The sequence below is a fragment of the Papilio machaon genome, chromosome 14 (assembly GCF_912999745.1).
Source record: "Papilio machaon chromosome 14, ilPapMach1.1, whole genome shotgun sequence".
Lineage (NCBI taxonomy): Eukaryota > Metazoa > Arthropoda > Insecta > Lepidoptera > Papilionidae > Papilio > Papilio machaon.
The window spans coordinates 719,534-738,342 of NC_059999.1; the positions used below are offsets into that span (position 1 = coordinate 719,534).

General features: G+C 36.8%; 1 protein-coding gene across 1 annotated transcript in view; it reads right to left on the reverse strand.

Annotated features, from left to right (window-relative positions):
* Positions 1 to 18,809, reverse strand: part of LOC106710082 (mitogen-activated protein kinase kinase kinase 11) — a 44,986-nt gene that overhangs the window by 4,678 nt on the left and 21,499 nt on the right. The window contains exons 2-7 of the mRNA XM_045681103.1: positions 5,834 to 5,973; positions 4,314 to 4,506; positions 3,835 to 4,010; positions 2,483 to 2,672; positions 1,881 to 2,048; positions 1,436 to 1,627 (exon numbers count right to left, since the gene is read on the reverse strand). Of these exons, the coding sequence (XP_045537059.1) occupies positions 1,436 to 1,627; positions 1,881 to 2,048; positions 2,483 to 2,672; positions 3,835 to 4,010; positions 4,314 to 4,506; positions 5,834 to 5,973 (1,059 nt within the window). The remainder of the gene's footprint in view (positions 1 to 1,435; positions 1,628 to 1,880; positions 2,049 to 2,482; positions 2,673 to 3,834; positions 4,011 to 4,313; positions 4,507 to 5,833; positions 5,974 to 18,809) is intronic.

An 18,809-nucleotide genomic window follows, 5' to 3' on the forward strand; every position in this document is an offset into this window, starting at 1 on the left:
GCAATACAAATACAAAAAAAAAATTAAAGAATGTAAAGAGCAGTAATAAAAATTAAATACATAGCTTTATTTATTATTTACAATGGCAGTATATATGTGTACTTTCAGAACAATATTGAAAATTAGAAAAATGTGGCCGAGCACTAATAAAAACTAAAGCTATAAAATAAACCTAAAAATAAGTCTTTTTATTGTTTTTTTAAATTTTAAAATCTAGTCTCAAATCCATGGAACTTAAAAGCATATTTACATTCTAAACCAAATTTAAAAACTAAGGCAGTCGAAAAAGGTTTAAGAATTTGTTGCGTAATGAAAATTAAAAATAACAAAAGATCCAGACTAAAAATGCGAGTACGAGGAATGTGTTTATAAAAATATGATATGTTTTAATATGGCAACACATTTGTACATAACATTAGCCATTCTGAATTACATTAAACTAAGAAAATGATAATTTTTGAGCCATTTAATTTAAAACTCCAGTTAATCTTCTTTAAACAAGAAGATAATAGAGTTTTTTTTTATTTTTTAAATTATATATGATCGTCTTCTCTAAGTAATTGCGTAGTTTCCGAGGTGAGATTACCCGCGACCGCAAGTAGACCAGTGAGACTGTTAGATCTAATACTTTTAAGGAAATTCCTTTTAACATCATGGCTGCCTTTCCTTCGACCCTTTTCGACTGCGTCTATATCGAAGACGGTGTCGTAGTGGTGTGTGATGTCCGCGCTGGAGGAGAACACCGGCCAGAGGAGGAACCTGTTCCTCCTGGGCTCGGTGTTCTCGTACAAGAGATCTTCGTGGCTGCCGCTCCTCTTCTTGCCGAGCTCCGACTTTGGTGCGCGTACTTGTGATTTGGATTTGCGAGGTTTGCGCTTGCTCTCCTCCCCGCCTACGGATATAAGTCCTAACCACCGTATCTACATTTATTTACGTGTTCACATTAATCTATTAAATTCATTGTCGTTCGTTTCATATTTTATTCTAATATAAAAAATAATGAATTTAAATTCGATGAATAAGTTCAATTTTTCTGTATAATATAAATAGTTAGTAATTCAATAAAACTAACAAATTTTCTTAAGAATTGTCATAATACATAATATTCCTCGAAATCGATGAATTAAATAACAAAATCTATTGTTAAATGTAAAAGATAATGATATTTTTGATAAAAGAAAACTTTAAAACTATATCAATTAGTGAGGTTTTCTTTTTTATTATAAAAAAATTAATTTCTAATCAAACTCGACAACAGTATTATATCAAATCAAGTATCAATGTTTGATAATTTCAAAATAAGATTTTAAAAGACATTTTTTCAAGTTAGAACAGAATATGGGCAAGGCGGAGTATTGTTTGATGACAGACTTCAGTTTAGTGTTGTGATGTCGCGGATGTGGGGGGTGTGGGGGGTGCGGGGGGTGCGTGTTACCTGGGTGCGTGCGGCGCGCAGGGGGCGCGGGGGGCGCGAGGTGGGCGTGGGGGGCGTGCGGCGGCAGATGGGGGGCGGAGCAGCTGGGGCGCTGGGCGCGTGGGCGCAGGGCGGGTAGGGGCAGGTGGGCGCGCGCCCGCTGGTGCCCGGTAGAGGGACCCCACGTCTTGCCCTTCACGCCGTCTGCCGGTACTGGAAATATTGCCCCCGTTCAATTAAACATATATCAAATTAATAATATTATTTAGTATTTGCTTTATTGCGTAAATAGAATAGAATTCAGCTTGCCCACTGGTGGACATATACCTGCCACAATGTCTAGCAAAAATGTGAATTGTGAAGTAGAAAGTTTTTATTAAAAAATGATCCGACTTATACATTTCTTATGTTCTAATTTAAGGTTAGTTTCCACTGTTGCAGCCATAACTGTGTAGTGTGTACGTACAAGCGATGGCGCGCACGATGGCGGGCGAGCCGGGCGGCGTGTCCTTGGCGACTGCGACCAGCTGCTTGCTGCTCTCATCCTCTGAGGGTCGCACAGTCAGCGTGTGCCGGAAATCCAACGGCGAGGAGATCGTGTCCTTCTTCAGCAGCTTTATCTTACTGAATTTGCCTTCAAAAGAAAAATAAGTTTCTTTCATTGCTTAACATCTGTCGGACACAGACAGACAGTCTAATGCAACATCAGTTGCAGGAATTATCCTCGCTCAGTGAAATACCACGACCTTACAGAAGACAGGCCTCAAGTGGAAGTAATTCTAAGTACAGTCTGATGAGTGTGGTGCCGAAGACCTAGATTTAGTCCTCTTTCCCTTATAAGGAAAGGATGAGAAGGGGAGGTGGATTTGATGGAGGAGAAGATGCATATGAAGGTTAAATATTCTCTTTTTGTGCGTCTCCTCCTTCGTCGATTGAGGGTACGCAACACATCTATAATTGCGAATGTCTATGGACAGCGGTCGCTTCGCCATTTCGGCGAATTCATGTGGCCGCTTGCTCGTTTGCCACATTGTAATATAAAAAAAAGCATTTTGTTTGCTTGCTTACCCTTACGCTTGTTGGGCTGTGGTGGCTGCGTGTGAGACATGTTGCTGGCAAAGATGAGTATATGCAGCTCGCGAGCCGCCAGGTTGATCTCCCGCATCTCCAGCTCGCGCTCCTTCTGCGCCAGGTTCTGTTCCAGGAGCCGCTGCTGCAGCTGAGCACGGGTCAGTTCCTCCTCACGACATCGCAGCTCCTGTATGGTGGTAACAAAACCTTTAGTGCTTACATTTGCGGCTAATAGCGCTGTAATGGCGACTATCTTTTATATCGTTATCACTTTCATTCGCCTTCAAAAAACAAAGACAACAATATGCGTCAGTAAAGTTGTAATGCTGTTAAACTCTCCATATTATAATTTTTTATTTATTTTATATTTACTGTGTTTCAATTAGAGTCTAATTATTAGACTAACTTAGATTTTTTAAGGTAAATTATGTTATCACAAATTAACTTAAAAGTTAAAAATAAAATGCTCCAATTAAAAAAATATGAAAAACTTCTGAACCTAAAATTCAATACACAATTACAAAAAATATCAAAACCAAAGTCTGATAATATTTTTCGTTACTATTTTATCACTAATATAGCAAAAAAAACACTAAAAACAATTAAAAAAATATGCCTCAAAAATATTTGGTCCAATACACAACTCTATTAAATCTATTATTATCTAATCTATAATTTTGCAAAACTCTTTCATATCATTATTTGACCAAATTTAATTGAGATAAATATGTACCACACAACATAAAACATTGCTAATGTTCAACAAAACATAATTAATTACAATTGCCACTAACCTCTTCAATAGTTTTGCATTCCTAAGTGCACGCAATGTATATAAAAAAGCATTTGTATGTTAGTTTACATATACATTATTCATACATATATAAATATTATAATTAAAATTGTTAGTATTTTTAATTGGTCCTTATTTTGCTAAGAAAATAGTAACTAGATTCCTAATATGACACTAAAACCTCATCAACTCTTATCTAAATTAGACATTTTATCATCATCATCAGCTCACTATACTTCCCCACTGTTAGGCTCAAAGGGGTGACTAGGTCATAGTTAAGTATGGGTCGACTTCACACATATCTTTGAATTTCTTCTCAGATATGTGCCGGTTGCATAATTTTAATGTGCAACACATTGATACATGGCCGGATTCGAACCCAGGACCTGCATAATACAAGTCAAGTACTTAACCCCTGTGTCACCGACGCTCCAAGATATAAAAAAAATCTATTTAATCAAAATTATGAGCTAAATACATAGCCTTTGTTAGATCATTCATAAGTAATCACACACAAAAATTGACAAACACATTGCAGTAGACATTTCTGGTGTACCTTCTCCTTCCTGCGCAAGTCGCGGAGCACCTCCTCTATCTCCAGCCGCCAGCCATCCTGCATGGTGTGGAAGGACTCGTGCGGCGCGCGCGTGAACTCCGACTGCCGGATGTGCTCCAGCTGCTCCAGGATCTCCGGGAACAGCGGCCTTTCGCGGGGGTTCGAGTGCCAACATGCTGGAATATAGTTCATTTACATATAGCATTATTTTCATATTCGTCTTAAGATTTATGAAAGCCGTTATGATAGTTAGCTACCCACCTACAACATTTTAACTAGATTTAAGATCCTTGCATTTTTATCTTTTTGAAAAAAATAGTTTTTATATACTAAAACAAGTCTTACACTCAGACTCGATAAATGGACACTATGGAGCATTTTTAAGAGTAGAATTAGTACGAGATATTTGCACTAAGAGTTTTCTTTGGTGATCACCTAACGTCTTTGAGTACAGTTAGATCACTGCATGTACTGCTTACCTTCCATTAGTACCCTCCAGGGCTCCGGGCAGGTGCTGGGTATTGGCAGGGTGAGCTTGTTGACGGCGACGCCGTAAGCAACCGCCAGCGCGTCGATGCCCTTGTAGGGCGTCTCTCCCGTCAACAGTTCCCAGAGCAGCACGCCATAAGACCATACGTCAGACGCGTGCGAAAATGTCGAGTTCTTTATCACCTGGAATATACATTAAAACAATTTGTTGTGAAAAATGTAATTTCCGTCAGTAGGATTAGTATAATATTTGTGACAATCGCTTTCGTAAAGTCAAAATCAGTATGATTTTTTGTGTACTTTATACCCGGTAGCGGCGTGAGGCATAAATTTCAATACAAATTTTGTGATGATGATACGATGGCAGTTGTCACAAATATTCGTGCTAAACCCCACTGTTCGTATTACCTAAACACAAATTTTGTACATATTGTTTTTCAAAATGAGATAATAAATATGTCTTTGTACATATGTTTAGGAAGTGAACATAAAATTATGCTTAAAGGTATATTTGTAAAAATAATATTCAAACAATCTGAGGAGAATCGGACCTAGTAATTCGACCATCACTGGTGTCAATACAGCTAAGCTCCAATCCATCGTAGGTAGCCCGCTCTCCGGCCCTGAGCGGGCGCATTAGCATTTAAAGTTAATTGACTGTACCGACTGTCACTAAGACTGTCGCTTATCGATATCGACAAACAAAACGTCGATATAACGCCCGCCGGGGGCAACACTACCGTGGGAAATAGATACCGTGCCTGATATATCTCGTTACTCTAAGTGGATTATAAACTAGATCTAACAACTATTGCGTGATATTTTTAAGCTGGTAAACATTTTAATATATTAATATTGTTAGTGATGCAACGGAAGTGTCTTAACGCAACCAGAAACGGAAACAGATGTCAAAAATAAATTTTAGCAGAAACGGAAACAGAAGCGGATGCGGAAACAGAAGTGTAAATAATATGAAAAAAAAAATAGTTTGGTTTTTTGGGTTTTTAAGGTAAAAACAGTTTGTATTCGTTTTTAATTTATTAAGGCATTGGATATCTCCATTGGTTAACTCCAGCAAGAGAAACTGATTGTTTCAAACAGCAGCAGAAAATATTACGCGCTTAAATTAACGAAAAAGTACGTAAACAAACAAATGCGACAAGTGCCGAAAGGCCGCGCACGGACTGCGCGTCTCGCGCCGCGCATTTGGATCTCTCAACCGTTCGTCAAGTTCCGTTTTATCTCCGTTATAAAAGTTGCGGAAACAGAAGCAGAAACGGATGTTGAAAAGCGCGCGGAACTTCCGCACTTGCGGAAACGGAAACAGACATCCGTTGCATCACTAATATTGATGTAATTTAAATGAACGGCTGAGCGTACCGACGTCGCGTCGGTTTGATTAGGATCATTCATAAAACTTCATGCGACTTGTAATTTTGCACGTGACACTAGTTCGCAACTATCCATGAGCCGTCATAAAGTTTGAATATATAATATTATACATATATACCTCGGGTGGCATCCAAGCGTAGGTTCCCGCCGCCGACATTCTCGTGGTCTTGTAGACTTCGCGAGCGAGTCCAAAGTCTGTTATTTTTAGCGTCTTGTCCTCCAGCGTGTCGTCTGCCACGATAGCCTCGCTCAGCAACACTGTAATACGGATAAAATTTATTTAAATATAACATAATATTTTTTTTAGGTTAAAGTTACAGAACTAAGTAGAAAATAAAAAACTTTTAACTAGCATTATTCAATAAGAAATAAGCCTTCAGTTATGTAGGCCAAGCCGTAGGTTACACTAATCGCAGAAAAACTGACATTGACAAAGGAAAGTGCGCGTGCACGTGGGTGTGGGCGGCCACGTGGGTCGTTAGACGTGTGACCCGCGAGGATGAGGGCGTCAGCTGAGGTCACTCGGTACATTTAATTGTACAGGCGTTATATTATTTAGGTTAAAGCTTTAAAATACTAGACTATGAACTGTGAGTCTGTTCTTGAAATGTTGATGTTCTTATGTATATTTTTTATGTATAAGTGTTATAAGTTAGCCTCCCAAGTAGGGTTGGCGACAGGCAGGCGGACGGCCGTAAAAAATTAAGCCAAAACTTTAAGGTTTATAAAACCTGGTGTGCCGATCCCACGTGAGTAGGAGATGACGATGTATACGTTAGCTCAACCTTATTCTAAGTATATTTTACCGAAAATCTATTATTATATAGACCGTTTCGTTCATCGCAAAGTTTTGCACTAAGAATAGACAACCATTCGGTTAAGAATTCTGATATTTGCTGGGCTTTTAAATAAGAAATAAAATTTTATGAAATGCTCGTCAATGTCTCAGTGGAGTTATAAAATTGTTATTGCTACTTCTATCTCAATTTAAACATACAATATATTGTATCAACAAGAACGAAAAACGTACAAATAAGTCCATCAAAGCGTATATGACTTGAGTATCGAAATAAAAACGAAAACGTATCCGTTACGACCTTCGTAAAACACCGCGGCGTATTTCCCGTAACGTACGTAGCTGACGTGACCTGCAACGTAAAGCCTTACGTACCGCTTCACTGCGCTTACTAACTGTGGATTTCTGAGACCAAAATCTCTGTTTAAAATATATCGTTATCTCAAAGATAAAGTATGAGATATGTTTCATACAGAGATTTTGGTCTTAGAAACGAACGATAAGACGTAGAATTCGCGACATGACAATATGTCACCGCAGTCGAAAGCAACAGTTAGATGGAGAAAATTAACTGTGTTGAGGTAAATTTTATTAGGTCCTTACATATGAAATTGGCGTTTTTCGTACTGGCCACTTTAATCACGAATTTCTCCTCTTTGGTAAGGAATTCCAAATTCAAATTTGTACAGCTATAGACTCATGTATTTGTGGTTCGATGACCGTCATTCATTTGTTTTTTTTTCTTCTGTTTTTTTCTGTTTGCGTCACTCATTTTACAAAATGGAAAACTTAAAATATCGCATTATTTACGAGTACGAGTTCCGCCGTGGCACTAGTGCTGCGGAAACGACTCGAAGGGTGAATGATGTGTATGGCGGTCGTGTTGCAAAAGAAAACACAGTTCGTTTTTGGTTGCAACGTTTTCGTTCTGGAAATTTCGATCTGCAGAACAAGCCCCGTGGACGGCCTGAGACTCAAGTTGATAATGAAGAGTTGAAGGCTATTGTGGAAGCGGATCCATCGCAAACCACGTCCGAGTTAGCTGCAGGCTGCGATGTTAGTGATAAAACTGTTTTAATTCACTTGAAGCAAATTGGGAAGATTAAAAAGCTTGAAAGGTGGGTACCTCACGAATTGACTGAAGCAAACCGGCAAACGCGCGTCGACTGTTGCGTTACATTACTAAACCGGCACAATAATGAAGCTATTTTAAACCGAATCATTACCTGTGATGAAAAATGGGTTCTTTACGATAATCGGAAGCGCTCAGCGCAATGGTTGGATCCTGGCCAGCCAGCCAAATCCTGCCCCAAGCGAAAATTAACCCCAAAAAAGTTACTTGTAAGCGTTTGGTGGACTAGTGCCGGTATTGTTCATTACAGTTTTCTCAAATCTGGCCAGACTATTACGGCTGATGTCTATTGTCAGCAATTGCAAACCATGATGGAAAAGCTAGCGGCTAAACAACCTAGGCTGGTCAATCGCTCCACGCCACTGCTGCTTCACGACAACGCTAGACCACACACTGCGCAACAGACGGCTACTAAATTAGAAGTGCTTCAATTGTAAAGTCTAAGACATCCTCCGTACTCCCCGGACCTTGCTCCAACAGATTACCATTTTTTTCGAAATTTGGATAACTTCTTGCAAGGGAAAAATTCAACTCCGATGGGGCAGTCCAAATCGCCTTCAAAGATTTTATTGATTCCCGTCCGACTGGTTTTTTTAGTAAAGGGATCAATGAACTACCTATGAGATGGCAAAAGTGCATAGAAAATAATGGTTCATACTTTGATTAATTAAATATATTATATTAAAAAATATTCGACTTTTTGTTCCTCCCATACAAAACGCCAATTTCATATGTAAGGACCTAATATTATATAAAATCCTTCATTGAATGTAGTAGCTAATAACATTAAACATAAAAGTTTTCGTGTGTTCACTGCACCTTCTGTGGACTGATTAACTCGGATAAGCAATAGGTAAGTGGCACTATAAAGATATGTCCCAAGACAACAGCTACAAGTTAATCACGCTCTATCTAGCATCAAGGAAAGTGAACCGGTTGTAAACCGGTTAAAACTGCTATAGTGGTATAACGCGGATGGCGCATTCAAAACGAATAGGCAGGAGGGACCGATTCATACGTCAATCAGGTGTCACACAAAGAGGCGCCATAGTTGCTGCTCAAATGATGTTTGATTGTGACACAGATTCGTAAGGCTCTTTGCACAATATTTAAATTAAATATAGACCAACAAAGTTATTGATGGGCAATTACAATAACAGATTAGCGCCCCCCCCTGTCAAAAAACTGTCACAAGATCCTTGTCATAATAATAATAAATAAATAAATAAAAATAAAAATGTATTTATTTCAAGTAAATCTTTACAATTAAGTTGCCGGGGCTTCCCAAAAAGTAGTCAAGAGACACTTGTGTAGGGAATGCCTCACTCTTCCAGTGTACATAGCAGTTTAGATTTACATTTTAACATAAGGAATAAATAATTTTCAATATTAACATTTCTTTGTGAGATTTATGCGTGTGTTTGTGTGTGTGTCTATGAGTGTGTGTGTGTGTGTTTATGGTGGGTCCAATGAGAGCCAAACCTAAATTGTTATTGTAAGAATTTGCTCAACTTCGTCGTAGGTGAGGGCAGAGAGCCAGCCCTAATGTATCTGAACACGGTGAGCATAAGTCAAATTTAAGTACGATGCTCACTGGCGCCCTCTTATCAATGTCAAAAAAGTGTCACACTAGATTTCTCAGGTACTTTTAGTGCTTTACCTGTCATGAGTTTTTTTTTGCCATTTTCTGTGCCCATGTAAGGTTCTTCATATTTTTTGACAGAACTAACCGGAACAGCACAGCCTCTCTTACCAGCCCTGATTACCTTTTTCTACTATAAATTAGATAAACTATGTATAGCATAATTTAATTTTAAAACTTTCACATGGCAAGGTAGACCTAACCTAAGGGGTATCTTTAACCATTTCACTCTGAGAGTGGCAATTACACTTAGCGCTCTTAAATCAATAAGGTGTGTTGCTTCAGTGTGAAATTGCGTTTACTAGAAGCTAAAAGGCGTTTGTATCTTTCGCTGACACCGCTTTGACAAGATAAATAATGTGGTCTAATGTTATCGATGGATTCCTGAATTAAAATTGAATAACAGAACAAGGATGGAATAGATTCTATGTTTGCGATTCTAAACCTTAGACACTAGAACGAATGACTTTATATTATACAGATTAGTCGCTTTTTTGCTTTTATAATGTGAACTTTAAACCATTTAAAAACAAAAAAATCTATTAACAAATAAGATGAAAAGAACGCTGCGGGTTAATCTAAACATCTATATCTATATATATAAAAGAAAGTCGTGTTAGTTACACCATTTATAACTCAAGAACGGCTGAATCGATTTGACTGAAAATTGGTGGGCAGGTAGCTTAGAACCAGGAATAGGACATAGGATAATTTTTACCCGGTTTTCTTTTTTTTTTTTTTATTCCGCGCGGACGGAGTCGCGGGTAAAAGCTAGTAATTAATAAAATCGCAGTTTCTGTTTATTAAAATTTTTGTCTGTCTGTCCGCATGGTCGCGTTTGTTTGGGTAATCTCCGACACTGTTGAGCCGATTTAGACTGTAACTTCACTGGACGGTAGCTGATGTACGCGGGCATATTTACTTTTTTTCAATTCTGCGCCGACGAAATTGTGGGCGACCGCTAGTATATAGTAAAATTAAATTGATAGTCGTTAAAAATGAAATATAGTTTATCAAATCTGCAAGTAAATGCGGACAACGGCACATTCAATGTCCGTATAAGTCCGATGTAAATGTTGTCGCGCCGTTCGTGCTGTTTTCGTAACCCATTGCTTAATAATTTAACATAAACTCGATTATTTGAACGTTGAACATATTTATAAACACCTTACCACCGAATTATTATAAACCATTCACTAATTGTTATTATTTTTAATTCATGTTTACTGTTCGATTCAAGTTTTACGTAATATGAACAAATCATTAACAGGTAATACTTTTTCGTTATGTACATACTGTAAATATGTGCAATAAGACATCCCTTTCTTTGACAAAAAAGTAATACCACCTGAATCAACTAACATTCTTTTGTTTGTTAACTTTTTGGTGGTCCTTCGAGACAGACGATAAAAAATCGTTTCATCCCAACAATTTCTACACCTAATTTGAAAATCCAAATACGTTTCAAACCTTCAATAACACAAGTCATCACCAACCTTTACACAATCATAAAATACAGACCACCCAACAGCAACATTAAAGTTCACAATCTAAAGATAATCTCTACGATGTGATCAGTGCTATGATAGTTGATGCGTAGACGTCAGGTACAGGTCGCAGGCAGCACGTCCTCATGAATAATGCAGGCGGCGCTCGGGCGGGAAATACGTGCCGACAGGATATAGATCCGGTTCCTCCGGACTACCACCAATCAGTGACGCATTAATCTTGGATGCTATTGCATGCATGTGGCGGTATTGATTAGTTATCTGTTAAATGTTATATCAAATTATCATCATAAAGAGCGAAGAGAAAGACATAAAGCTACTTTTACAGTTCAAACGTCGAGGTGACAGGTTGACCCAAACCAAGACCACGCAGAAGAAGGCATCAAATAGACAGAGGGAAGTATCTTCGCGTCTCCTTCGATGAGTATTTTGTGTGTGACGAAGACTAATTTCCTTTCCTTTCTTACGGTGAAGGAAAACATCGTGATGCTGCACATATCTGAGAAGAAATTCAATGATATGTGTGAAGTCAACCAACCCGCACTTGGCCAGTGTGGTTGACTATGGCCTAGTCACCCCTAACTTGGAGTAGACTCCGAGCTCCTTGATGGGGACGTATAGTCGGCTGATGATGATGATGATGATGATGAAGACTCCTCTTTCCCTTTCTACCTTTTCTAATAACGAAAGGTATGCGGTTACTGCGCTATTATAAAGAAATCAGGTGACCGACAAAGCAATATCACAAAAAATTATTACTGTACACATTTTAATAATGTAATTTTACTTAGTTATTACGCGTGACAACTTTGCTGTGTGTAGCATCCATTTATGGACATAAGTTCGGTTCCTATCAATAGTACATCAAGTCAATTTGGATGCTATCTGGGCCCAATTAAGCCTAGGGCGGTTCGAAATTACCTCGGTCGATATCGGGATGTTACCGCGCTAATGGGTCCGCCGGGGGCTGTGCCTCTTGTTGGCTTATTGCGAACACGACGCTTACGGAATGCGAAATGTCATTACACGGAAAATTAACCCGCAGCTGTTAACTTTAACGCTTTTAACAACTGCTAATTAAACACCGATATCAATATCCTTGAGATCGATCCAAATCGGCTTGACATTACGGCTCCTCTAACATTAAAAAATCAGTCGTAATATTTTTTTAAGGAACACATCTTCAAAGCGCATTGAATGATAAAATGTATGAACCAATACTAGGTAATAAGTTAAACAGGTTAACAAGATTACACGGTAATTTGGTGGTAATAAAACTTAAGAACAGCGAATTACTCGTCTTATGAAAAGATTTGGTACAAACCACTTAAGTGATTTCTCTCGAGCCTCTTACATGTAGTATTCTTATCGTAATAACATCTACACGGGTCGCACAAATTGCGCATAATCAAGCGAAACCTGTACCTGGTTTTTGTATAATCAAAAATACGTAGGCGATATACAATTTTATTTCTTGAATTAAAAAAAAGAGACAGTAAACTTAATAAATCCCGGTAAAGTTTCATTTTTATTCTTCGATATTTATCTGTGAAACTTTTGCAAAATAAATCGCAGCAGACATTTGGCAGCGATGGCTTGAATTAATTCGCAGTCTGAACCGACAATGGACTTTATTTGGGGGGAGGGACTGTCCTTTGCCAAGAGGTGTTTGTGTATACATTTTTGTATGGAATTGTCTGGAATTCATATAAAGAAGACCGTAATAAGTATACAAAGTTGGGTGTACCCTTTTGTTATGAGAAATTTGAATTACTAAAGTATTATATTTAAATAGACTTAATATCTACTTATAGTAAAAAATACTTAAAACGATTTCGGATAAAACTAAATGTCGGATATAGCGACTTAAAACTGTGAATCCCGGATGAACAATTAATTATTCAGTATCGATTTTTATGACAAGATATCGCTGATGTTATTTTAACCGGTTCTTTCTAAAAGTCTTAACCGGTATATTGAAAGTCTCTATAGTCTATGTTTTTCAAATAACATGTTTTGAACAATATAAAGCGAATAAGATTGGCTACTTTAATAGTACTGTTTGACATTTGGCGAAACTTTAGTGTCCATTCTAAATATCGCGATTGCAATCTTTAAATACATATATATCTGTGACTGAAACTAATTTGTCATTTTATCTGAAGATCAGGACATTTGTATAAAAGAAAAATAACGGTAAATAAATTTGATGACCTGACGAGAGTGTACTGTAGCGGTGAAACTTTTGTTTGCACAATAGAAGAACAATAGACACCAGCAACAACATCTGTGGTATGAATTGGTCGGCTCGCCCGGACAATACCACGACCAAACAGAAGACAGGCGTGAAGTGGAAGTAATTCCACTTTGCTTCTAATGAGTGTGCGTTCCGGATACCTTATATTCGTCCTCTTTTCCTTTCCACCCTTTGCTTATAAGGAAAGGATGGGAAGGAGAAGTGTAGTCTCCGTTTATTAAAGGTAGGCAAAACGTCTTATTTAGGAATCCCTGGATTACACTACTATTAAATAGGATGAAAGAAATGAAACTAGTCATATATGCAACATTAAATCTAGATAGCTGAGTTATAAAATAGGGTCAAGCATTCCTTCAACTGTTGAGAAAACTAATATAAGAGAGAAGTGGTGAACAAGCAATTCAGCGTGTCTCCAGAATTCTTCGTTCAGCATTTTATAAATTGAACTGCACTCAAATGCTCTTTCGCTGTTTGTTTAAGGCTGTTGAAGTTTATACTTTAGTTACGTCTTTTATTGGCACAAAAAATTAAAAAAAAATCATCTGACTTTATAATACTATCGATTGCTTTAATTCCAAAATCACGTGGTATTTCAAAGTTTACAAATTACAAATTTACTTCTGAAAGAAGGTCAGACGCGTTTACCATTTAACATGGTTAAAAAGATGGTAAAAGACGTAGTATAAATAACGAAAATACACGCACTAAGTCACAAAACGATCTAAGGTGAACATTTGGAACGTACAAGAACCTAATCTAATACATTTGAATAGTCTTCCAACTATCCCAATAAAAACGTATGTAATATAGACCACACACGTTAGGTAAGATTACGTGACGGTTTTAACCTTGCAGGCGTAACTTATACACGCTACGGTTTGCCTGTGAGTTATGAAGGTCAAAGCCATCATGTGAAACCTAACGTGTGTGGTCTGCATAAGGCATTACGTGAACACGTAGTTACACTTTACTCCCGCTGCTACATATTATTATTGCAAGGAGTCTCTTTTTACGATCGAGATGTTGCAAAAATTTACATCCCGACCTCGAATTTACAGCAAGAAAATGATAGTCTAACGTTTTACGAGTACATTTTATTTAGGTACATATAGGTTACCTTTTTAATATATTAAGAAATACTTTACTGTCAGCCTCAATATTTTTTGGAATTATGGCCTAAAAAAAGAAGAAACGTGGCCTGGGAAGGTGCTTCAATCGCTTAATTTATTATAGAACTTTCTAATATGCGCAAAGGAATTAGTTTATTCCTCAATATGGTGAATGTTTTTATATTCCTGGTCAAACTATAAGTTCCACTATTTTAGGTACATATTACGTATCAGCAGTTCACAATGCTAGTATTCATTTATACATAGAAATCATTTAAACACAACCTTATTCTTACATCTGCGTAGTAAATTGGAGTTTAATAAAGATACTATTTAGTTTATTAGCAGACGATGGTTAAGTTGAAGACGACATTTGAAAGTGAGCCAAGTTATTTCAGACCTTATAAAGAGTCCGCTGAAACAATTTACATATTAAGTGGAAGACGAAGGAACTTAAAAATAAAAAAAATTAGTTACCATGTTACCAGCGGAAAATTAAACGCGTGCAAGTCTTACAAATTAATTGCTACTAATTAAAATTTAAGTTAAGATTATTCTACTATGTGATTTGCGAAACCACTAGGCGAATACAAAAAAAAAGATTTTATTGTGCATCTCACTGTCGGTTTCTGAGACCAAAATCTCTGTATAAACATATTTTGTCACTATCGTTGACAAAACAGAGATAACAATATGTTTGAAACAGAGATTTTGGTCTCAGAAATCCACGGTTAGTTAGCTTCCTAATTAAAAAACTTACGTGTCTATTTACATATCCAATTCCACCACGATTTTACGTACTAAAGTAATCACTAGGTACAGTCGTTGGCATCCACCGTGGTAAGGTTTTAGAATTGTAGTTGCCTTGAGTATTCGTAACTTAATTTACTTGTGCTATAAAATTTTAGTTCGATCCTAAAACTTCCGACTACTGTTGCTACGGCTTTAAAGCATGTTAATAAAAAATTAGCACGTCATAAATATTAGAAAGTGTTTACGCGCTTACCCCACATTCCATTCTAGAGAATTACAAAGGCTGGCATTGTTCGGAGCACCCTGTATGTAGTATATATGTGATGGCAATTAATCAGGAGCGAGGATAAGAGGGATGTTGAGAGCGTCGAGTGCAGAAGGTTGATTCGAGGTGCTACACATCAACGTGAGTTTTCACTGCCGATAAACATGACTGAAAACATTTTGTTGTCCCTGTCACTCTTTGAAAAAGACAGAGAAAAACATAAAGTACTTTACTGAATTCCTAATACCTCAACTCAGTAACAACAAGAAACGATTTGAGTGAACTCCTTATGAGAGACAAAGGGCGATTTAGTTTCCACACAAAGTGCATTTTCCGTTTACACGAGCAATTTCCAGGCATCCCCTGGGGAGCCGTGCCGTGAAGGGGGACGGGCTGGGGAGGGGGCGTAGGAAATTTATCGTCTACGTGGGGAAGTCGAGCCCGCGTGTAAAGGAGCGTTGAAGACAATTCCGGGGAACAAGCGCATAACTGAACATTTACGAGGCGTCCTGTCTCACGTCTGTGTGTTATGGAAAACTTTAAATAATGTTTATTGCAAACTATACAAGGGTACACAATAATTATGTACGTTTGGACTTAAAGAATTAATATTTTTAACATAGACAACAATATATTTTTGTACAACAAAACTCAAACCAAAACATTAATTTCAGGCTCCATTTAACTGAACCGAGTAGTGTCGAACCTGGATAAGCGAGAGTCTAAGGGACCGCCATATTTTTCTCGCTGATAAACGTTTCTCTCTAACTCGAGCTTGTCGCATATTGCGGTTGTGACAACGACTCTAACTTATAAAGTCGACTGTATTAATAAATGAAACATTTATTGAAAATCAGGCGCCTGTTTAGATTTCTATCGCTTAAAATCAACATTTGAATAAACAATGTAACAGATTTGAGCATTTTAAGCTATCGTAAATACATCACACCTACAGAAAGACTGACAGACAAACGACAGGCCGGAGACAGACGAGCGCAGAGCAATACATCAGGCGGAGATCGAAGTTTGTACGAGGGCGAGTAAACAAGGAAATAACCTTAATATGTACAGTGTATGGGAATGTTTCTTTTATTATCAATTTCCACATAAATTATATTTTTATATAACAGATTATATAAAACACATTTTCTTAATAAAAAAAGCAGATGAAACATATTTATGTTGGGTATTTTGATAAATGTTCAGCAACTATACAGTATGTACAAACATTGATTCCATATCACAATAATAAGCATTTCACTGTCTTCACCGTCACAACTAGCATGGCGACACACCCTGTCGCATAGTTGAATATATTTATAAATTAATAATAATGAATACAGCACAGGAGACAAATGCGCAAACATTAGGCGAATACAACTAGTTGCGGTCGCGCCGGCGCCGTCCGCCCCCGCCTGCTACCTCACTTGGCTATATAGGTACATAAACTTATTACTTTAAATCAAGATATACTCTACAAAACATTATTTTGAATTTTGAACAACTTATTTGACTAAAAACTAAATTTCTCATTTCAAATAGGAACGGCGGTGCACCTGATGTTCCGCAACAAAAAGATAACATTGGATATTAACTGTTGAAATACTTGCATTAAAACATATACTTATCTTTTTCATTATCTTTGAAAAAACAGAGACAAAATGTGTAGTGAATTGCCCAAAAAGATGTCATCAGTTGTCTATTTTCACGACAGAGAGGAATATATAAAAGATAGGGAAAGAAAGTAACAATAAAATCACCTGTTAATTTGTATTAATTTGTAGACCAATATATAGGGATACAGCGATTTGTATATCACCATAATAGACACCCTTAGTGAAGATTTCTAATATTAAATCTACATCAGAAAAGACCACATAGACGCTGCTGCTCTAAGTGTGGGAGAAAGAGCTTTCCTATAGCTACGTGTGTTACAATAGCCAGTCACTAAGATAAACAATTCAAAGACGTGGCAACGTATTTACGAGACGTTTTGTTATATCACACTCTGCTTGTAAAATATTCACATGTAAACATGTACATTATGTAAACTTGAGCCCTACGTACATTAATTTAAGTATTGAAAGATGTCCGAGCATATTTTAACCATTTCTAATTTTAAGATCCTTCCTTAGGCTAAGAAATAAGCAATTCTTATACCAACACAAGAAAATATGAATCCTAACTATTTATTAATGAATTTTCATTAAAATTTATGGATTAAGGCGAGAAAACATGTAGTCTACAGCGTATCGTAAGTATAACGCTTTTCATTACAAAAATAATTATGCAAAAATAAGTCATGACTGCTAAGATCCTGTGCTATAAAGAAGCGTGTGTTTACGCTTTATTAAATTAGTACAGATATATAGTGTTTTACCAACCTTTAGTATTTATTATTCAATTCTGCCAACAATAACCTATCTCACTGTAGTTTCATATTCAAAACGTCAACATATCAAATTGCTTTCAAGCTGCTATCATATGACGGGTGCAAATCCGGGGGCGGATACTAGTCTTGAACGAATGTTATCGCAAAATTTAAATGGCATCTGAAACGCCGTACTCAAAGTTAAAGCTCGCCAACATGCTCGGGCAATACAATAATCCTACGTTAGAATTATTGTTACGATTTAATTATATAGAAAGTCCAGTCAGTGTGAATAATAGGTAGAAGTCTTAGATTAAAGTTAAAGCTTCCAGATTAAAGACGTTTGAGTCTAGGCAAGAATAAGATATTTAAGCTTTTCTTACTTAGCCACATTTAAGTTATATGTATTCTTAGTCATATTATGTGGGTAACTTTAAAAGCGTTTGGCTCCTGGACTATCAAGACTTGTGTTGACAAAACTTAACTTGCAAATTACCTTTCACACAAATACCAGTTATTGCCGTGTGAATCTATCAAAGACAAACTAATCAATATATCGGTTTATAATATCCACATAGCCTAGCTTCATAATGGGTATGTCAATAATTTTGTATTTTTTAATAAAATTGATTTAATTTAAGTTTCGTTCCACCAAGTCTAAGTATACTTACGTAATAACTACTTAATTATGGCTCTTCAAATTATAATAATGAGAAAATTAAATTATATATTACTATATTAACATTAAGAATAAGTTATTTGCGAAATAAAATAAAAAATTGTGTAATTATTAATTAAAATAAATTGTTCATAAATGTTCCAATGGACAGGGCAATAGCTGTTTTTTTAATAATAGAAAAAAACGCTACAAAATATAAAATAAAAAATGGTATACATCACTGTGTTTTTGTATTAATACGGCCAGTCTTTACCATTGTTTTGCAATTTTACAACACGTGCATTAACAACAGTAAAACCAGTAACCAATTAGGCTCAAGGAATGTCCATATTTTTATACCTTTAGTGGCCCCACACATACCTTAAGGGGCACTCAAATCTTTTATCAGGTTTCACCTAGACAACATAAACAACAATACTCAGCACACGACTTTTGATCTTATGTTTACAAAGTTATAAAGTTCATTTTACTTTAAAAGCGGTAAGTGTTGAAACAAATGCATTAAGGCTGCTCCCGTACGAGCGGGTGACGTATTGTGCTAGAGAGTGTTTACTAATGAAGCAGTAAGGTGTGTTGCCATAT